Source organism: Salvelinus namaycush, chromosome 3 (assembly GCF_016432855.1).
Source record: "Salvelinus namaycush isolate Seneca chromosome 3, SaNama_1.0, whole genome shotgun sequence".
Lineage (NCBI taxonomy): Eukaryota > Metazoa > Chordata > Actinopteri > Salmoniformes > Salmonidae > Salvelinus > Salvelinus namaycush.
Window position 1 is genome coordinate 4,537,885 of NC_052309.1, and position 23,081 is coordinate 4,560,965.

General features: G+C 43.3%; 1 protein-coding gene across 1 annotated transcript; it reads right to left on the reverse strand.

Annotated features, from left to right (window-relative positions):
• Positions 1–1,534: 1,534 nt before the first annotated feature.
• LOC120044759 (centriolar coiled-coil protein of 110 kDa-like) lies at positions 1,535–16,247 on the reverse strand. Its single transcript, XM_038989435.1, has 12 exons — positions 16,083–16,247; positions 12,590–12,718; positions 10,094–11,357; positions 9,699–9,820; positions 9,007–9,157; positions 8,491–8,600; positions 8,148–8,264; positions 7,843–7,944; positions 7,540–7,656; positions 3,538–3,608; positions 3,310–3,375; positions 1,535–1,598 (listed from the first exon to the last, which is right to left on the reverse strand). Exons 1-12 carry the CDS (start codon positions 16,245–16,247, stop codon positions 1,535–1,537), a joined length of 2,478 nt encoding a protein of 825 aa, XP_038845363.1.
• Positions 16,248–23,081: the final 6,834 nt, after the last annotated feature.

Consider the following 23,081-nt stretch of genomic DNA (forward strand, 5'->3'; position numbering starts at 1 on the left):
GTTTTCTCTGTCAATCCTCTCATATACACTGGCAGCTTTCAGATATTCCAGATATCTCAGTCATGTTTGTTTGTGAAAGGCAGCTACATTTCTGTATGGGATATTCTAAATACTCTCCAGAGACATAGGTTTGTCTGTCAACTACAGCTCAAACATGCCGGGTAAACAGACCATCTGAAACCAAAGCATGTTTCTCTTGGTACAGTGTCAAATACGACAATAGTACCTTCAACTGTACATTTCCTTTCATTTGGCCCTGACGTTTTGCAGTAAAACACATTGATATTTTAAAATTGCACACATCACACACAAACCAATTTGAAATGTTCCAGACTTCACACAGAGCAGAGAGTTCAGCACCATGTATTATAGGGAGAGAGCGCTTTAACTCAAACTATATAAGAAATAAATACTGTATGTTTAAAATACCTTTTTTTGGTGGCAACTATCTGTGACTACCAGCAGAGGGTGATGGCTACTATAGCAAGGGTTAAAGCTAGGTAATCACACAATGATCTCTATCGCTGAGGTGTGTCTGTATCTGGAAAAGCCGCCGGTGTGTTTAACATTTCACAAACCTCTCGTCTTACGTTAGATAGCGCCACGACTATTTTGACGACTATGTTGAGGTTATCCAGGCTGCATCACATCCGGCCGTGATTGGGAGTCCCATAGGGCAGCGCACAATTGTCCCAGTGTCGTCCGGGTTTGACCGGGGTAGGCCGTCATTGTAAATAAGAATTTGTTCTTAACTGACTTGCCTAGTTAAATAAAGGTTCAATTTAAAAATAAATAAAAAATGAGAGGAGGAATGACACCACCTGTCAGAAGACAATCCATACCTCTAACCTCTAATGGAATCTACTTCCTTTACTTTTGTCATGCTTCTTTATGAATCCGTGTCCCTAACTGCATATCCCCTACAGAAGGCCTCTAGCTACAAAGTCTTTGCAAGTTAAGCAGCAAATATAGCTATCTAGCAGCATTAATGCATTAATTATCTTGGCACAAGAGTGCACAGCAGCATTCAAACCTAAGGAATACATGAACTGTTCATAAGTTTGTAATAGTAGAAAAATCAATGTAACTATAGTAACAATCCATTGGGTAGGGTGTGCCCTGGGCAGAGAGAACTGGACTGAACCATCAGAGGGAGGTTAGAGGGAGGTTAGAGGGACTAGTAGCATTTGTGGTGGTGGTCGAACCATAGTGGAACATGGGGCTGATAGAAGGCCCAGAGGTCAAGGGTCAGGGAGTGAGGGGTCATAGAGGGACTGAGGGAGGAACCAGTTAGCCCAGGGAGTTCTGTTTCTTCAGGCTGTCTGAGCGCCTCACTCTGTCCTCCGGGGTATTTCTGTACCAGCTCCTGACAGACAGACTTAGATTGACAGACAGAGAGGGGGGAGAGATGGGGTGATTTTTATTCATTATAAATTATAGTTGTAGTATTTATTTTGTATGCGTTAAGGAATTAAAGAAGAAGGGCAGAGAAATAAAGAGAGGGGGAGAAGTAGAGACATGTTGGAGACTGTATTCACCCCTGTCGGTTTAGCTGACCTGGGACTGAGGCGTTCTGACCCTGACTTGGCTTCAGGATCCTGAGGGGGAGAGAGAGTGATGAGGTGAGAAATACAGAAAGGGTACATAGATAGTGTACCACTGACCTGTACTGACACCTAGAACACTTTCCCCTATCTGGAGGATAAATATTTCATATGTACAGCTTTTTTTTAAGTATAGAAAGAAAGTAAGAGATGTGAAGTATAGGAGACAGTCAGAGATGTGAATTATAGGAGACAGTCAAAGATGTGAAGTATAGGAGACAGTAAGAGATGTGAAGTATAGGAGACAGTAAGAGATGATGTGAATTATAGGAGACAGTAAGAGATGATGTGAATTATAGGAGACAGTAAGATATGTGAATTATAGGAGACAGTCAGAGATGTGAAGTATAGGAGACAGTCAGATATGTGAAGTATAGGAGACAGTCAGAGATGTGAAGTATAGGAGACAGTCAGAGATGTGAAGTATAGGAGAGTCAGAGATGTGAAGTATAGGAGACAGTCAGATATGTGAAGTATAGGAGACAGTAAGATATGTGAAGTATAGGAGACAGTAAGAGATGTGAAGTATAGGAGACAGTAAGAGATGTGAAGTATAGGAGACAGTCAGAGATGTGACGTATAGGAGACAGTCAGAGATGTGACGTATAGGAGACAGTCAGAGATGTGAATTATAGGAGACAGTCAAAGATGTGTATAGGAGACAGTCAGAGATGTGAAGTATAGGAGACAGTCAGAGATGTGAATTATAGGAGACAGTCAGAGATGTGAAGTATAGGAGACAGTAAGAGATGTGAAGTATAGGAGACAGTAAGAGATGTGAAGTATAGGAGACAGTAAGAGATGTGAAGTATAGGAGACAGTAAGATATGTGAAGTATAGGAGACAGTAAGAGATGTGAAGTATAGGAGACAGTAAGAGATGTGAAGTATAGGAGACAGTAAGCGATGTGAAGTATATGAGACAGTAAGCGATGTGAAGTATAGGAGACAGTAAGAGATGTGAAGTATAGGAGACAGTCAGAGATGTGAAGTATAAGAGACAGTAAGAGATGTGAAGTATAGGAGACAGTCAGAGATGTGAAGTATAAGAGACAGTCAGAGATGTGAAGTATAGGAGACAGTCAGAGATGTGAAGTATAGGAGACAGTCAGAGATGTGAAGTATAGGAGACAGTCAGAGATGTGAAGTATAGGAGACAGTCAGAGATGTGAAGTATAGGAGACAGTCAGAGATGTGAAGTATAGGAGACAGTCAGAGATGTGAAGTATAGGAGACAGTAAGAGATGTGAAGTATAGGAGGCAGTCAGAGATGTGAAGTATAGGAGGCAGTCAGAGATGTGAAGTATAGGAGACAGTCAGAGATGTGAAGTATAGGAGACAGTAAGAGATGTGAAGTATAGGAGACAGTAAGAGATGTGAAGTATAGGAGACAGTAAGAGATGTGAAGTATAGGAGACAGTAAGAGATGTGAAGTATAGGAGACAGTAAGAGATGTGAAGTATAGGAGACAGTAAGAGATGTGAAGTATAGGAGACAGTAAGCGATGTGAAGTATAGGAGACAGTAAGAGATGTGAAGTATAGGAGACAGTAAGAGATGTGAAGTATAGGAGACAGTAAGAGATGTGAAGTATAGGAGACAGTAAGAGATGTGAAGTATAGGAGACAGTAAGAGATGTGAAGTATAGGAGACAGTAAGAGCCACTTATGTGCAGTCAGTAGGGGGCAGCACTGTTCTCTACTGTACCTGTTAGTGGGAGGGCTCTTTGGCTTCTTCTGTACTTTCCTGGCTTGTCTTGGAGACTCACCCACCCTGAGAGAACAGAACGATACACATCAGAATAATTATGCTTTCATCTCAATAATGTCAGCCAAATAAATATATTTATAATATTTTATCATAGTCTGATCTCCTGGTACAAATTCAGTTAAGGCATCTGGTTTGATTACAAATCCATCATCTAACCCGTCCCACCTCTTCTTCCTGTCCAGTGACCTCTGTGTGGCAGCAGACAGCACTCTGTCATTAGGAATCCTGGCTTTCTCCTATCGAGAGAGAGAGAGAGAGAGAGACACACACACACACACACACACAGTCAGATACAGTTACAGTATGTTTTAAGCCAGGGTCAGTATGTTTTAAGCCAGGGTCAGTATGTTTTATGCCAGGGTCAGTATGTTTTATGCCAGGGTCAGTATGTTTTAGGCCAGGGTCAGTATGTTTTAGGCCAGGGTCAGTATGTTTTAGGCCAGGGTCAGTATGTTTTATGCCAGGGTCAATATGTTTTAGGCCAGGGTCAATATGTTTTAGGCCAGGGTCAGTATGTTTTAAGCCAGGGTCAATATGTTTTATGCCAGGGTCAGTATGTTTTAGGCCAGGGTCAGTATGTTTTATGCCAGGGTCAATATGTTTTATGCCAGGGTCAGTATGTTTTTGGCCAGGGTCAGTATGTTTTAGGCCAGGGTCAGTATGTTTTATGCCAGGGTCAGTATGTTTTCGGCCAGGGTCAGTATGTTTTAAGCCAGGGTCAGTATGTTTTAGGCCAGGGTCAATATGTTTTATGCCAGGGTCAGTATGTTTTATGCCAGGGTCAATATGTTTTATGCCAGGGTCAATATGTTTTATGCCAGGGTCAGTATGTTTTATGCCAGGGTCAATATGTTTTATGCCAGGGTCAATATGTTTTCGGCCAGGGTCAGTATGTTTTAAGCCAGGGTCAATATGTTTTATGCCAGGGTCAGTATGTTTTATGCCAGGGTCAGTATGTTTTAGGCCAGGGTCAATATGTTTTATGCCAGGGTCAGTATGTTTTATGCCAGGGTCAGTATGTTTTATGCCAGGGTCAATATGTTTTATGCCAGGGTCAATATGTTTTAGGCCAGGGTCAGTATGTTTTAAGCCAGGGTCAATATGTTTTATGCCAGGGTCAGTATGTTTTATGCCAGGGTCAATATGTTTTAGGCCAGGGTCAATATGTTTTAGGCCAGGGTCAATATGTTTTATGCCAGGGTCAGTATGTTTTAAGCCAGGGTCAGTATGCTTTAGGCCAGGGTCAGTATGTTTTAGGCCAGGGTCAGTATGTTTTATGCCAGGGTCAGTATGTTTTAGGCCAGGGTCAATATGTTTTATGCCAGGGTCAGTATGTTTTATGCCAGGGTCAATATGTTTTAGGCCAGGGTCAGTATGTATTAAGCCAGGGTCAGTATGTTTTATGCCAGGGTCAGTATGTTTTATGCCAGGGTCAGTATGTTTTATGCCAGGGTCAGTATGTTTTATGCCAGGGTCAGTATGTTTTATGCCAGGGTCAGTATGTTTTAAGCCAGGGTCAGTATGTTTTAGGCCAGGGTCAGTATGTTTTAGGCCAGGGTCAGTATGTTTTAGGCCAGGGTCAATATGTTTTAGGCCAGGGTCAGTATGTTTTAAGCCAGGGTCAGTATGTTTTAAGCCAGGGTCAATATGTTTTAGGCCAGGGTCAGTATGTTTTATGCCAGGGTCAATATGTTTTAGGCCAGGGTCAGTATGTTTTAAGCCAGGGTCAATATGTTTTAGGCCAGGGTCAGTATGTTTTAGGCCAGGGTCAGACAGAGATTGTGTGACAGATGAATCAAGGTTTTCCCATGGAGCTCATACGTTGACGTACAACAGAGAGGAAGGAGCGTCTTTTACGTATGTTTTTGAACATCAAAAGTTTAACTAATCTCTAGTTTTGATAGATGAAATCGGACGTTTTCATTTGAAGATTTTCTTTCCAAAATGCTATACATCCATTTTGAGAAATGTTCATTGTTTAAAGAAATTATGAAAGCGATTGGCGTGTTTTTTTACTATCTAATCATGGCATTCAATGACAGACATGTATTTGTTTGAAATCTCACTTGATTGTTTCATTTCAGAGACAAATAATAATGTTTTTCTTTCAAAACACTATTTGGGGCGGCAGGTAGCCTAGTGGTTAGAGACAGGTAGCCTAGTGGTTAGAGACAGGTAGCCTAGTGGTTAGAGACATGTAGCCTAGTGGTTAGAGACAGGTAGCCTAGTGGTTAGAGACAGGTAGCCTAGTGGTTAGAGACAGGTAGCCTAGTGGTTAGAGACAGGTAGCCTAGTGGTTAGAGACATGTAGCCTAGTGGTTAGAGACATGTAGCCTAGTGGTTACAGGCAGGTAGCCTAGTGGTTAGAGGCAGGTAGCCTAGTGGTTAGAGACAGGTAGCCTAGTGGTTAGAGACAGGTAGCCTAGTGGTTAGAGACAGGTAGCCTAGTGGTTAGAGACAGGTAAGCCTAGTGGTTAGAGACAGGTAAGCCTAGTGGTTAGAGACAGGTAAGCCTAGTGGTTAGAGACAGGTAAGCCTAGTGGTTAGAGACAGGTAAGCCTAGTGGTTAGAGACAGGTAAGCCTAGTGGTTAGAGACAGGTAGCCTAGTGGTTAGAGACAGGTAGCCTAGTGGTTAGAGACAGGTAGCCTAGTGGTGAGAGACAGGTAGCCTAGTGGTGAGAGACAGGTAGCCTAGTGGCTAGAGACAGGTAGCCTAGTGGTTAGAGACAGGTAGCCTAGTGGTTAGAGACAGGTAGCCTAGTGGTTAGAGACAGATAGCCTAGTGGTTAGAGACAGGTAGCCTAGTGGTTAGAGACAGGTAGCCTAGTGGTTAGAGAGAGGTAGCCTAGTGGTTAGAGACAGGTAGCCTAGTGGTTAGAGACAGGTAGCCTAGTGGTTAGAGACAGGTAGCCTAGTGGTTAGAGACAGATAGCCTAGTGGTTAGAGACAGGTAGCCTAGTGGTTAGAGACAGATAGCCTAGTGGTTAGAGAGAGGTAGCCTAGTGGTTAGAGACAGGTAGCCTAGTGGTTAGAGACAGGTAGCCTAGTGGTTAGAGAGAGGTAGCCTAGTGGTTAGAGACAGGTAGCCTAGTGGTTAGAGACAGGTAGCCTAGTGGTTAGAGACAGATAGCCTAGTGGTTAGAGACAGGTAGCCTAGTGGTTAGAGACAGGTAGCCTAGTGGTTAGAGACAGGTAGCCTAGTGGTTAGAGACAGGTAGCCTAGTGGTTAGAGACAGGTAGCCTAGTGGTTAGAGACAGGTAGCCTAGTGGTTAGAGAGAGGTAGCCTAGTGGTTAGAGACAGGTAGCCTAGTGGTTAGAGACAGATAGCCTAGTGGTTAGAGACAGATAGCCTAGTGGTTATAGCATTGGACTAGTAACCCAAAGGTTACTAGATCGAATCCCTAAGCTGACAAGGTAAAATATGTCATTCTGCCCCTGAACAAGGCAGTTAACCCACTGTTCCTAGGCTGTCATTGTAAATAAGAATTTGTTCTTAACTGACTTGCCTAGTTAAATAAAAACATATCCACCTCACTCTCAGGTTTTACACAACCAAATGTAACAAATAATTGTTTTTTTATAAAGAACTGTACAAGTGATACATTTGTGACATCCATATTTAAAAACATTTATGAATCAATATCAATATGAGATCTGTATGTGAAACGTTTACATTTTATTCATTTAGCAGATGCTCTTATCCAGAGTGAATTACAGTTAGTGCCTTCATCTTAAAATAGCTAGTCACAGTCAAATATACACTATACGAACATTGCATTCCAGTTAAACAATGGATATACATTTTAATACACACTTAATCTATGAATTAAAAATCATGAAGGTACCTAAAAGTAATAATTTCTGGCGAAAAAACACAAAATATAAAAAATTGGTAGATATAGCGTTTTGGAAATAAACTCTTCATTTGTCTCTGCCAGGCTGCGGCCTTAGGGTCTAGACTCTGCTTTAAAAAGTGAAATAATGTTTAGTCACTTTTTCTAAGGGATATTACACTTGTTTTTGTGATTTTTTTACTGTGAGAGTGACAAGGTTTAAGTCCTTCTGTTATGATTGGCCTATTTGTGTGATTGACAGTTAAAAGTCCCACCCAGTGTGTTGTGGTTGGTCTAAGTCTGTTGAAAGGTGAAACGTCCAGTCAGGTTACCATTTCTCGTAGCTTCTTCTCTGTGCGGACCTCTCTGTCCAGCTGCAGCAGAGCCAGCCTCTCCTCCAGGGGCATCTCAAAGAAGATGTCATGGACGTCATATCGAGCCGCACGCAACTGAGGGGACACACACACAATATAATCAATACTCGTACTCATCCGGTTCCACTTTCTGTGTCTGTGTCTGTGTGTGTGTGTGTGTGTGTGTGTGTGTGTGTGTGTGTGTGTGTGTGTGTGTGTGTGTGTGTGTGTGTGTGTGTGTGTGTGTGTGTGTGTGTGTGTGTGTGTCTCTCTGAGTGTTACCTGTGCCCTGACTCTCTCCTGCAGAGACAGGTCCTGTGCTGATATGGAACCTCTCTTCTGTGGAGCTTCAGTCTGGAACGAGCGGATGAACTCTTGTGTGTCCTAAAACCACACACACACACAGACTTAAAAATGATACCATTTAAATGATTCATTAGTAAAGGTGATCGTCTTTAAATCAGACTGTTTCAGTTCCATTATGATTCAGTTGCTATTCCCCTACATACCTACACTATATAGTAGTATATACATCTACACTGTGTATACAAGTGTGTTTCTGTGTGCAGATATAAGAGTGCTCTCACCTGAACGGTCTGGCGCAGCTGTTTCACCTTCTCTGTCTGGAGCAGTCTGCGGGTGAGGAACCCACAGCTGATGGCTCCCAGACGACACAGCGCCCTCTGCTGTTCAACTGTCACAACCTGAGTGAAGAACAGTAGCATAGTGCAGGAGCAGACACATGGAAATCAACTTACACTCAGTCAAGAGAAGATTATATTATATTAAATATATTGTTTGATAAAACAATGAAACACACATATACATCGAACATGATTCTGGAAATGGAGACACAAGAGGGAGCACCAACAGTTGGACACCACACACATATGTAGAAGCACACGCACACACACAAACACACACAAGCACCTGACTGAGCCTTCCCCGGGGCTTGCTGGCTCCCCAGGTGGGCCCCCACAGGTAGACAGGAGGCTGCATGGAGGGAGAGGGAACACTGGAGCTCAGTGGAGAGGAGAAACCTGTAGAGGGAGAGAGGGGAAAGAAACCTTTTACACATTACATTCACACAGAAACAGGTAAATAGGCAATAAACAAATCACGTTACCAAGATGGCTTTACATTTCTGAGACATACAGGGGAACCATTGTTGCAGTATATGCATTTATTGTGTCAACAGTTCGGTAGGTATTTTATTGATGGAATTTGCACATAAAAAATACAATACAATATGAAGATGAGAATTAAAAGACAAAAGAAATGTACAAGTTAAAAAACTAAAACGTTGTAAGGTTTTTGTAAAGCACCTCCCTATTTCAAATAGTAATAGAAAAAATAGTTATATTTCCCAACACTTCAACCCAATGACATCTACCAAGGTAATGGTTTGTGTGTGTGAGTTATTCTTCCATGCCACAGTCCACCTACCCATGCTGTGTACACTGTGTCTAGGTGACCTATCAGTAGCACTCAGGGTGGGGCTAAGGCCAGGGCAGGAAGGGCTGAGGCCACCACCGTCCCCACTCAGGAGCCGGCCACACCCCTGCTCTCTCAGCCTCTTCCCCTTCTCATCCAGCTCCTAATAAAGACACAGAGAAACACAAACACACACACACAAACACACACACACACACACACACACACACACACACACACACACACACACACACACACACACACACACGAGCGTTGTCCCATGACAGATGTGTAGTCTTGAGGATTGAACAGTCACTTCTCTACAGCAGCCAAACAAAACACTTTGCAAATGCTAACATATTCAAACTTATGGAACTTAAAGCCACATTCTGGGATTCAAAAACACTTGTTTTGGTATACAGCTGAGGGGTGGGGCTAGGGAAATGTAACCCCTCTCAAATTCATACTAGACAGAGCTCTAGATGCAAGGACTGACAGGCATGACATCCAAGAAACAGCTTCCCAAATCCCAGACTGTAGCTTTAAAGTTTTAAAGTTTAATTCTCTGTGTGACATTCTGTCTGCATATACTATATATAATATCACAAACTAGGAAGGAATGCTGATAGTTGTGGAAGAATAGTGACAAATGTGGCTTTTGATCCATTGAGCAGGGTCAACATGCCATGGTTCCATGTCCTGACCTGACAGAGGCGCTGTTGTTCTCTCTCCTGTTCAGCCATGAGAAGAGACATCTGCAGAGCATGCTCCTCCTCCAGACGCCTCTGCATCTCCTCCAGAGCACTCACACGTCGCTGGGTCTCCTCTGAAACACACACACACACACACACACAAAAAGAAAAGACACATAAACGCACGGACGGTCGTACACATACAAGTGCACATACCACACACACACATGCATGAACGCACACACACACACACAATTATTTTCAATGATTGCACGAAAAGTAGTGGACTTTACATTCAAGACAAATTAATCAATTAATCACAGAGTACAGACTGCCCTGTATAGTTTTCTTCATAACACTCTCTTATATCATACACACTACGTTACAACGATCTCTCTCTCTCTCACCTGTCTTACTGTCCTGCTCCTCTAAGGAAGAGCTGGGTGTGATCCGTCCATCATGGGGCCCCCGAGGCCCCTCAGGCTCCAGACTCATCTGGCAAGGAGAGAGGTCAGGGGTCAAGGGTCTCACGTGGGGCCTTAGCAGCGTGGCCGAGGGGTTCTCCACCTCATAGGACTGATTCAGGGGGACCGCGGGGCTCCTACGGCTCAGGGCCAAACGAGGCACTCCCCCCATGAAGCGCGGGAGCCTCTCCTGGCTGCGGTCCATGCCAGGTCCTGAGGCAGAATGGGAGGAGTGGAGCTGGCTGTCTAGGGTGTGGCAGCGCCGGCGAAACCCGGAGCTGATGACATCATGATGCCCATGTGAACCAGTTCCGGAGGTACTGACTGGGCTGCAGCTCTTCTCCTGGACCGGGCTGGTGCCACACTGGCTGCCACGACGACTACTGTTACCGTCACTGACGCCTGACCCCCGTTCCGGTGACCTCATCACCCCTGTCACCATGACAACAGCGCTCTCCTGCTGCCTCCCCACTAGCCCTCTGGGGATGAGGTCGGCCGAACCAATGGGGAAGGAGATCATGATGTTACCAGTGGACACTGGACGTGGTCGGCGGCGGTGGGGGCGGGGACTCATGCTGGGTTCAGGGCTGGGCAGGAGGGCGTAAGGGTCGGGGAGGCCAGATGAGAGGCAGCTAAACCGAGAGTCATATGGGTCACACACAGCCTGGTACTGGGCTTGAGCTTGGGCAGGATACTGACTCTGGTGCTGGATGTGGGCCTGGGGTGGGTTTAGGGGACTGTGGCGCAGGCTGTACCCCTGTTCAGGTTTCATCTCTCCCAGAGGACTGCGGCTCTCGTTCTCCTTGTCAGAGAGGCTCTCCGCAGGTGGGGTGGTTGAAGTGACCCGGCCGATGACTTTTGACCCCCTCTGGGCCTGCTCTCTCTCCACATACTCCCTCGACCTCCTCAGAAGGCTCTGGAAACTCACATCCTGACCGCCCCCTATCTCCTCCTTTACCTCCCACCTCTCCTCCTCTACCTGCTTCTCTCTCTCCTCTGCCCTGTACCCATTCAGGACTATGGGGGACTCAGGTTGAGGGGTGGTGGGCCGATCCGTAATGTGTAGCCCAACCACACCAGCGCCCCTGGGTAGCCCAGGAGAGTCTGTGACCAGGGTGTAGCCATTCACTGTCTCAGGTTTTGGGGAAAGGCAATATGGCGGAGTTGGTAGATCCATTTTACCCTCCATCTCTGGTACTCTGTCCACCTGTAGTAAGAGAGGCAGAGAGAAGAGGGGAATTAACACAAATAATCAGATATGGGCTGCGTCCGAAAAAGCACCCTTTTCCCTTTATAACATGCACTACCCAAGAAGACTCGAGGCTGTAATCGCTGCCAAAGGTGCTTCAACAAAGTACCGAGTAAAGGGTCTGAATACTTTTGTAAATGTGATTTGCAAACATTTCCCCAAAACTATTTTTGCTTTGTCATTATGGGGTATTGTATGTAGATTGATGAGGGAAAATCGATTTAATCAATTTTTTAATAAGGCTGTAACGGAACAGAATGTGGAAAAAGTCAAGAGGTCTGAATACTTTGTGAATGCACTGTAAGTGCATATTATGTGTATATGAGCAAATCAGTGTGTGTTTGTATGTGTGTGTGAGCAAATCAGTGAGTGTTTGTATGTGTGTGTGAGCAAATCAGTGTGTGTGTGTGTGTGTGTGTGTGTGTGTGTGTGTGTGTGTGTGTGTGTGTGTGTGTGTGTGTGTGTGTGTGTGTGTGTTGGAGTATCAGTGTGTGTTTGTATGTGTGTTGGAGTATCAGTGTGTGTTTGTATGTGTGTTGGAGTATCAGTGTGTGTGTTGGAGTATCAGTGTGTGTTTGTATGTGTGTTGGAGTATCAGTGTGTGTGTTGGAGTATCAGTGTGTGTTTGTGTGTTGGAGTATCAGTGTGTGTTTGTATGTGTGTTGGAGTATCAGTGTGCGTATGTGTGTTGGAGTATCAGTGTGCGTAGTGTGTAGGGCCCTGTGAGTGTGCATAGAGTCAGTGCAAAAATAAGAATAAAATACAAAGGTCAACTCAGATAGTCCGTGTAGCCATGTTGTTAGATACTGTATTTAGCTGTTTAGTAGTCTTATGGCTTGGGGATAGAAGCTGTTCAGGAGCCTGTTGGTGTCAGACTTGATGCACCAGTACCGCTTGCCATGAGGAAGCAGAGAGAACAGTCTATGGCAGGGTTCCCCTAGCTAGTGGTTTTACTTGGCCCCCCCCAAATTTCTGAGCAAAAAAAAATGTTTGTTGAATTTTCACTGTTGGAGATTAAAAAAAACTGTAAAAACACAAGGAAATCAGCTCCAAGTGATTTTAATATGGGAAATCTGTTCCCACAACCATCCGCTCAAGAAAACAATTGGCCCGGCGGCTAATCTAGTTGATGATCCCTGGTCTACGGCTTGGGTGGTTGGAGTCTTGGGAAATGGTTGTCTGAGACTGACCTGAGCATTGTCCAGGATGTCCTGAACCCTGGTCAGCAGGCTGCTGCTGCGTAGTGCCTGTCTGTCCACCTCAAGCTGGGCAGCCCTCTGTCTGTACTGGGACATCTCACTGCGCTGCTCCACACTCAGCTGAGGATGGATCACAATGAACACACACAGTCAGAGAGACACACACATACATGCATACATACATAGTCATATAAAGACAAACACAGACAGGCGCGCATGCACCAACACACATTCTGGCCTGGGTCTCTCGGAATCCATGTGACAATTTTTAAATTACACTAAGCACCTTTTTTTCTATCTAGAACCTTAAAGGGTTCTTCGACTGTCCCTATATGTTACATCTGCTCCTGCCACGCCCTCTACTTCTCATCCTGTGTCTCCCTAACCTGCCGCCACTCCCCTAGTGCTCTCTCCCTCTTCCTCTGTGTGTGTGTGTGATTGTGTGGTCGGAGACAAGTGTACTGGAGGCAGACCAGATCCCCACCAGCTGCAACCTGTTCCATAATCAAGACCTCTACAAATAGCCCTGACACTTCCACGCTGCCAGATCGTAACCTCTGTTTTAGCCGTTTGTTCCTGCTTAGATCTTGTTTTCGTGTTATACCTGTTTTCTCTTGCCTGACGCTGTTTTCCTCTCCGTTACAGTTATGCCCGCTCTGACTCTGGCCCGTCTCCAGTCCCATGTCTTGTCAGTCCTGCTACTCTGTCCTGGACCCCCCCTCCACTGCGTCCTTGGATTCCTCTCCGGACCTGCTTACCCAGTCCCAACTCCCCTCGCTCCAGCCTCAGCCGCCGCACCTGGCTTCCTGCAACCCGCCCGAGCTTCCCCTGGCCTGCACCCCATCTTCCCCCTGTGTTTCAATAAATACCTTGGTTACCTCATCCCAGTCTCCTCGTCTGAGTCTGCTCTTGGGTTCACCTGTTCTGCTCCGTGTGACACTATAGGAGAACCATTTGAAGAACATTTTGGGTTCCATGTAGAACCCTTTCTACAGAGGGTTCTACATATAACCCAAAAGGATTCTACCTGGAACCAAAAAGGTTTCTCCTATGGGGACAGCTGAAGAACCCTTTTGGAACTCTTTTTTTCATAGAGTGTTGGATACTTCTTCCTTAGAACACAACAGTCAAGTTCTGGAATGTGGGACAGAGCCAGAGTAGGCCTAATGACCTTCCCTCTAATCAGCTCTCAAATCTCTCTCTCTCAAATATCTCTCTCTCTCTCTCCAATTCAAGGGGCTTTATTGGCATGGGAAACGTATGTTTACATTGCAAAATTAAGTGAAATAAACAATAAAAATGAACAGTAAACATTACACTCAACTAAAGCTCCAAAGGAATAGAGACCATTCAAATGTTATATTATGTCTATATACAGTGTTGTAACGATGTTCAAATAGTTACAGTACAAAAGGGAAAATAAATATACATAAATATGGGTTTTATTTACAATGGTGTTTGTTCTTCACTGGTTGCCCTTTTCTTGTGGCAACAGGTCACAAATCTTGCTGCGGTGATGTATGTAATCTAATAGATATGGAAGTTGATCAAACTTTGATTTATTTTCAAATTCTTTGTGGGTCAGTGTAATCTGAGGGAAGTATGTGTCTCTATGGTCATACATTTGGCAGGAGGTTAGGAAGTGCAGCTCAGTTTCCACCTCATCTCCTGCACACGTACACACAGATGCACACACACAAACCCACAAGGCATGCACAAACACACACCCCTCTCTATCCCCACTCTCACAAACATTTCCTTCACACAGCTCCTCCCAGTAAACTTAATCAGGCTGCTAGCAGTCAGATAACATGGATCAGACAACCTATGTACCCATCCCCATATTTTTACCAAAACAGGGACAAGGAAAATGCTTTGAACCATTGATTGTCCCTTTAATACTCTGTAATTTAACAAAATAAACAATGACGTGTTTTTTATGGTGTCTCTTTCGCTAAGACATGTGAACTACAAAATGTTTAAGCCAGATATTTGTTGTGTGTGTGGGCATAATGGTGTGTGTGTCCACTCAATGCCCATTGCTCACAATGCTACATTGTAAACCAAAGGATCATTGCATTTGGTTACCATGCAACTTGAGAGTTACAAAACCCCAGACAGGAGAATACCCACACATACACAAACTCTCCTGGGGAACCATGTTGTTGTCATGGAAGAAAGCAAAGTCACCCTCATGACAACAAACTACGCTCACTGGGCTGAATCCTAATTGGATATAAGTATGCTTAACTTAACTCAAACATGTGTGCACATTTACTACTACCTTCACCTTTTATGCAGAAGGTTGGAATTACATGCATGGATAATATCTATGGTTAGGATTTAGCCCACAATATATACAATGTACGTAAGGGGATAATCAACAAGGGGCTATGAGTCCTATGGAAAATAATGAACGACGTGGAAGGTGTGTTCCACGACGCACTAGCGGAGTGGAACTCACCTTCCAAGGAGTGCCATTATTTTTCTTAGAACGCATAGCACCTTGTTGATTATCCCTTTTACGCCATGGCTATAATTGAACACATTTGCCACTAGAAATGTGTTCATTTGCAGGTACACATGGGTTCATCAGTCCTAGCTTGATATTATGAAAATCAAAATCAACAATGCCAATAATGATTTAAATTTCAAAGAGCTTGTAAGAACTGTAGCCATTGAATTCTACCGTGCTGATATACTGTTCGTTATATGGAAAAAATGCACGCTCTAGAATGCCTTTCCAGACAATCAGAAACTAGTTTTCAACAATGCCATGGTATACATCTACAGTACATCCAATGCTGGGGAGGAATTGGAAAAAAGACACTGTAATATCCTGGAATTCGTGTAACGGATGTGAAATGGCTAGCTAGTTAGCGGGTACGCGCTACTAGCGTTTCAATCAGTTACGTCACTTGCTCTGAAACCTAGAAGTAGTGTTGCCCCTTGCTCTGCAAGAGCCGCGGCCTTTGTGGAGCGATGGGTAACGATGCTTCGTGGGCGACCGTTGTTGATGTGTGCAGAGGCTCCCTGGTTCGCGCCCGGGCCGGGGCGAGGGGACGCCATAAAGTTATACTGTTACATTGATGCTGTTGACCTGGATCACTGGGGGGTGAGTGTAACGGATGTGAAATGGCTAGCGGGTACGCGCTAATAGCGTTTCAATCGGTTACGTCACTTGCTCTGAAACCTAGAAGTAGTGTTGCCCCTTGCTCTGCAAGGGCCGTGGCTTTTGTGGAGCGATGGGTAACGACGCTTCGTGGGTGACTGTTGTTGATGTGTGCAGAGGGTCCCTGGTTCGCGCCCGTGTCGGGGCGAGGGGACGGTCTAAAGTTATACTGTTACATTCGCAAACAGAAAAACACATTTTAACATGTTAAAATTCCCACCTTGCCCCCAAATCCACCCCTGACCTTATGTTATATCTATGTCTATACAGCTCTCTGCACCTTCTGCCCTTTCCCCCAGACTATGTCCTTACCAAGGGTGAGAGCACAGCCCTTCCATGGAAGTGGATGAAGGAGAGAGCTTCCACAGGACCAGTTGGCTCACTGCCTGTCTGTTGGCCTTGGCTCTTCCGCTGGCTCTCAGTCTGCAGTCTGGCCAGGCTCCGCAGGCAGAAGTCCTCGTAACTCTCCATGTCCATGTTTGGGCTCCAGCCTCTCAAATCTGCTGCTTACAACAGAGACACAGTCAGATGAATATTCATAAAGCGGTACAGTATCCAATGAGAGAGGGTATTTGACAAGACACTGGAGCCAGGTGATCGAGCCTGCAGGCTAAATGTCAACACAAGAAGAAGCTCTGCAGTGTGTGTGAACCATGAAGGCGTGGGGTTAGGCACTATCTGCTGTCAAGCTATGAACAACTGGAAGAGCCAGACAAACAAACACAAGGAGGGCTCTGTCTTTAGTTACAGTATATCTCACACACTCATCACATTCCACTCATGCTATTCTGAGAGGCATGGGCAAGCAGGACTATTTCCAGTATCCATTTGAGAAGCGGATGATGAGGAATCATGTTTCTGATCAATGTGATTGCTTTTAAGGGAATGAAGGTGCACACACGCACGCAAGCACATCCAGACACAATATTTGATTTAAACCTGTAGTTAACCCACATTGATTGAGAATTAATGAGATCCTCATTATCAAATGATTGAATGCCCCACTGACCCAATATCTCGACCAGAATAAGTATGGTCAGATAATTCCCGCAACATCAGTTCCATTTTTTCTGATAATGTGGTTATTTCATGGATGAATAGATGTAATGAAAAGTCACCTGGGTCCGTGTGTGAATATCCTGTCTTATTATTGGTTCCCCCAGAGTAGGTAAATAACAGCCACGGCTAGTAGAAGACATACAGTAGCACTGTACGGTGTTATAGTCCACTCATTACATGGCATGATACAAATTACAGTCAAGCGCATCTAGCCTACACTTTGATACAATGTAGCAGAATAGACTGGCTGGCAAACAGTGAAGCCTCACTACATTTTGCGGCATGGTAATAGTATTTGACTCGTGAAGCAAGCCATGCTTCTACAGCTGTGCCCAGCAGTGGCTGACTGACAGCGGGTTTTGTCCGTGCCCATCCCTCTCCTCTTACCCTGATTTTCTAGCGTGACATCCACAACCAATGACTTCGTGTATCTCTTTTCTTCCCCTAAATACAAAGTTGAAGACAAATGAGTATCTCCTGGCGTCGTTTGTCTTATGGTTTCTGTTGTTTATAGAATTTCAGAATCGTGAATTTCTCTTTTCTATCTCAGGTTTGCCTCAAATGGTCCTCATCACATCGACCTCTTCCGGTCGCAACAGCGCCTCCTAGCAACATAATTTAGGCCCAGTTCCATTTCTATCCCTAGCACCTTCATTTCCCCTAGCCTCAGCCTCCAATGTTGAAAGGTGTAATATGATTTTAATAAGAAACATTATGATGATGGCTCCACCAGGCCTAAATTGAGCCCAAATAGGAAATCCTGTCATATCCTTTTTGCAATAGACAACAAAGGGGAAGATCATAAATAGGCATTGGGGACTGAAATGGAACCCGATCCGTCATCATAATTATAAAATAAAATAAAATGTTTTTAAAAATAAAAATGTATTAACAAATATCACCAAACAAAAGAGAAACAGTCATATGCAAACTATTTTCATTGCCAGGAATCCTAAACAAACAAATCATATTCATTAATAATACAACAAGTTTTAATTGCCTTTTTGTTTTTCATTTTAGTTAAAGTAGTGCCATATTGTTTAAACTCATTATAAAGTGAAAAAAGTTTACGTTTTGAATTAGACCATTTGCATTTGTGAATATGAAATGTACCTAGTATTATTAGCAGTTGAATTAAATATACTACATCTTTATCTATGTCAGAATTTCTGAAATAAATCATTATTCAGTCATCATAATGATCTCTTGAATCTGTAAAAGTATTACACGGCTCACATTCAAATTGAGTGATTTGACAATCTAATTTACAAATGAAAGCAAATTTGAAATAGTGTATAATGAATAATCAATAATATCCAATTCAAATATTTCAATCCAACTGTGTTATTTCTTAGCTTATTCAGATATGGATTTTGTATGAGACAGAGAGATACGCAATATGGATGTTTCTGGAAAAGGGCAGATGGCTGAACACTTGATTCCGTTAAGATAATAGTTGTCACATCCTTTATCAATATATTGCATTAGTGGGTGAACCTACAAATTATTGCATTGTCAGTTCAGTATGGCAGAAATTACAATAACATAAAACAACATGAGATTGAGAAATATCTTTATTCTTATTCTAAGAGAATTTTGGAGATTAAATTAACAGAGTTGGTACAGTTGAACATAGTTACATTAAAATGTGTTCATTGGTGATTTTAGCATCTAAATCTTGGTGGTGGGAAAAAAATCGAATGTTTTGTTGCATGCCAGAAAAGCCACTACACAACACAACACGAAACAATACATGAATTGCACTATAACGGTGACAAACGGTGACAACAAACTGTTAGGGCCTACATAAAGCTGTCCCAACAGCAGAGCTTTCTTTTCAGCACCATGGAGTGAATTCTTACCACCGCTACACCTGGCTATCAGCGGAGCCTTGTCTGGCAGAGAAACAATTCATTCAGCTTCATTTACTGCCTTAAAAAAAACATAGCTGATATGGCTGACTGCTGTTTTCGGGTCGAATTGGACCGATTTACAAGTTCTCTCGGGAAAATGTAGTTAATTTAATCTGAATGTCATAAGGTTCCATGACTTTGTCCACACAGGGCATAACTTTTGTACACCTGTGGTGTTCCCGGTCAAAAATGACCGGTCATTAGAAATGAATGGGTGAGCCTACAATTAGTGTATAAAATTGAGTTCAGGCACATGCCCATTCATCAGATGGACACACTGCCTCTCCCAGACCTCCACATGCATGTGTGTTTGATCACACACACACACACACACACACACACACACACACACACACACACACACACACACACACACACACACACACACACACACACACACACACACACACACACACACACACACACACACACACCTCACTCCCCTTCTTGGCTTCCATGGCAACCCCCACGGGAACCTTTTCCCAATATAATCTTTCCCCCATGGGAACCACACCTATTGGCATTCTCACAAACAATCGCAACATTGTTTCAATAATATATAGAACTTTTCTTGCAGCTCTGGTATATAAAGCTTTTTTGAGGCCTTGCTCACAATTCATTCTGCGACAGCACAATGACCAAACGATATACTGTGAGGCTCTTGATCATATCTTTGATCATGACACTGGTGAGGAGGAGAGAGTCCTTGTTAAACTTTGACACAAAGTAGTCTGTGATAAATAGCACAAAATGTTTAATTTTAGTATTTGTTATAGTCAAAATAATCCATACATTATGCTTTTTTTTAAACTCATAAACGAGTTATGAGCTCAGGTCCATGAGGCCTTGTAATATTCACAAGAACTTAAGTTGATAAAAAGATCTAACACGACATTAGGTGATAATATATGTATTATTATGGATTTATAATCAGCTATAATGGGGTGGTCATTTTGGACCGGGAACACATAATTAATTAACATGAAACAAACACAACAGGAGAGTTAAAGAAATGTGGTTTCCCCTGACAATTGAGATGTAAAAACTATGTCATAAGGGGACAATTTCGATTAGGACATTATTGAGTGAGCTAGAATGGACGTAGTCAATATAACTATTTGTTCAGCACTTTTGAAATGTACAGTGACGGAATTCAGAACATGGGCTGTTCTTACAGTATTCTCCCTGTACACCATGTCAGAACCGTAGGACAAATAAAGGGGGCATATAAGCCGACAATGAAAGCTCTTACAATATTCAATGATTACATTTCTCTAAAACAGGCTACATGTGCACCACCAAGTCAGAACAGTAGGCTAAGTTATGAGGGGAAAGGGACCAAATTATTAGGGTGAGGCACATGGGCTACTAACAGCTTACTACACAACATATACTTAGTACTACTTTGTTAGCTACGGTATACATTTCTCCCTGGCACATTACATCATATATGCAGCAGCATACAATACATTTTTGGACTGACCTTGTTGTGCTGTGCTCACTTGAACAGGAAGGTGGTGTGGTGGTTCTTCTTGTGGGCAAATTGTGTCATCAAACGTTGTCATCAAAGTCTGTCATTCTTTGGATTTATGGTGCTTTCAAGACAACTGGGAACTCAGGGAGCTCTAGAAAGAGGCTTGAGTTCCCAACTTGGATTTGTGAGTTGGATGACCTTTCAAAATGTATTTTCCCAGTCAAAGTTATTTTTTTCTTTCCCAGAGTTCCCAGTTGTCTTGAACTCACTGAAGTCTGAGATTTCCCAGTTCTGAGTTTCCATTTGTTTTGAACGTGGCAGAAGTCGTGCTGGATTGACAGCATGGCAATGTATTCAGTCTTTTCTGGTCCATGTTGTTGCATTTGAATGTTGACCCTTTTAAGCTTGGAAAATATACCCTTAAACCCAGACTTGGACCACACACCCACTCCACTGAATAGCAGGCTAGTGATTGCAGTTATCCACTGATTCCATCCAAACTACTTGCAACTTGTTGTGTAATGTTTATGTCCAATGGCCGATGAGCACCGATACGTTTTATCTATAATTTCTCTTCATATGACCAGATTGAAAAGGATTTGTGTCACGTCTGCTCCCGTTCTTCCCCCCCCTGGCGCTTGAGGGTGCCAGGTTGCCCTGCATCACACACTCGTTCCATCCATTACGCACACCTGCCTTCCCTCGTCACGCGCATCAGCGATATTGGATTCACCTGGACTCACTCATCTGTTTATTTCCTCCCCTATATTTATCAGTTCCCTTGCTCTGTTCCCCGCTGCTGCATTGATTGTCTTTAGTTTGTGTTACCTGTTTGCTTACGCTGTTCCTGTCTCGTTCCATGTCCGTTATATATTAAATGTTTTACTCCCCGTACCTGCTACGTCTCTCCAGCGTCATTCCATGTGACAATTTGCCAGTAGATTGTCAACTTGATTCATGATGATGACTGCTTGTCTAGCTAAGATTTTGAAAGTATGATGTTGATATGATCAGTCCAATCAAATCTATGGTAGATATGAAGTGATTTGATGTCATTTTATCTGTGGCCAATGACCTTGAGCCTTCTTCGATGGGCACTTCTAATATAACTCTATGGCAGCACCCAAGGGCCTTGAATTTTTTAGCTCTCCCCGTAGATTGTGGTGACGTAGTGTCCCCATGAGTGACAGAACACCGAGCCAATCACGGCACAACTAGAGAACATTACCAACCCCTACACTCCCTATTTTCCACTGGCTGCCCCACCACCACAAAGCACTGAGCTAGGCTGAAACACCTGCATACTGGAGCTGCCTTCAGAAAGCAAAAAAAGAGACCATTTTTGTATGATGCTTTAACTCAATTATTTTTTATTTTACATTGTTTGCAAACTGATGTGACATGCATTAATCCCAAAATAACAGGCAAAACAGGCAACAACAAAACATATATATATATAGTGTAGCAGCAGTGCCTGATCAGATGCTCTTACATGTAGCAACATTACCTGGTCTGAAGCTCTTAAATGTAGCAAGAGTGCAACAGCAATGCCTTCCATGACTGTCTACTAGACCTCTTGAACACACTTCACATGAATGAAAACAGGCATATCAATCCTACCAAAACACACACATATACATACATACACACACTATCATTCAAAAGTTTGGGGTCACTTAGAAATGTCCTTGTTTTTGAAAGAATAGCTACTTTTTTGTCCATTAAAATAAATACAGTGTAGACATTGTTAATGTTGTAAAGGACTATTGTAGCTGGAAACAGCTGATTGTTTTATGGAATATCTACATAGGCGTAGAGAGGCCCATTATCAGCAATCATCACTCCTGTGTTCCAATGGCACGTTGTGTTCGCTAATCCAAGTTTATCATTTTAAAATGCTAATTGATCATTAGAAAAACCTTTTGCAATTATGTTAGCACAGCTGAAAACTGTTGTTCTGATTAAAGAAGCAATGAAACTGGCCTTTAGACTAGTTGAGTATCTGAAGCATCAGCATTTCTGGGTTCGATTACAGGCTCAAAATAGCCAGAAACAAAGTACTTTCTTCTGAAACTTGTACAACGCTGTGTACTACTCCCTTCACAGAATAGCGCAAACTGGCTCTAACCAGAATAGAAAGAGGAGTGGGAGGCCCCAGGGCACAACTGAGCAAGAGGACAAGTACATTAGATTGTCTAGCTTGAGAAACAGACGCCTCACAAGTCCTCAACTGGCAGCTTCATTAAATTGTACCCGCAAAACACCAGTCTCAACGTCAACAGTGAAGAGGCGACTCCGGGATGCTGGCCTTCTAGGCAGAGTTCCTCTGTCCAGTGTCTGTGTTCTTTTGCCCATCTTAATCTTTTCTTTTTATTGGCCAGTCTGAGATATGGCTTTTTCTTTGCAACTCTGCCTGTAGGGAACTCCTCATTGTGCACATCTGAAGAGTTGTCACACATTGTCCAATAACATTATAAACGTCCATTTGTAGGAAATATTATTCAAGATACGGAACACAAATTCACATTATTACCTAATAGGTGCTTGCAGGACGTTTTCATATTTTCTTTGGAAAGTTGACCATTTTTGTGGAAAGGAGCGGTTCCACACACAGCACCAACCGACTACCTTCTCAATAACATCCCGTCTGTACTCTGCTATGTCTTTCTTCTGCTCTCAACTTCTGGAAGAAGAAAAAAAGAGCATGAATCAATGATTCTAATAACTCTATTTCTATATCTGAGGATCAAGCAAATGCCTTCTGTTGTCACACTGTGGTTAAATGTAGCAAGAGTGTAGCAACAGTGCCTGGTCTGATGCGCTTCAATGTAGCAAGAGTGTAGCAACAATGCCTGGTCTGATGCG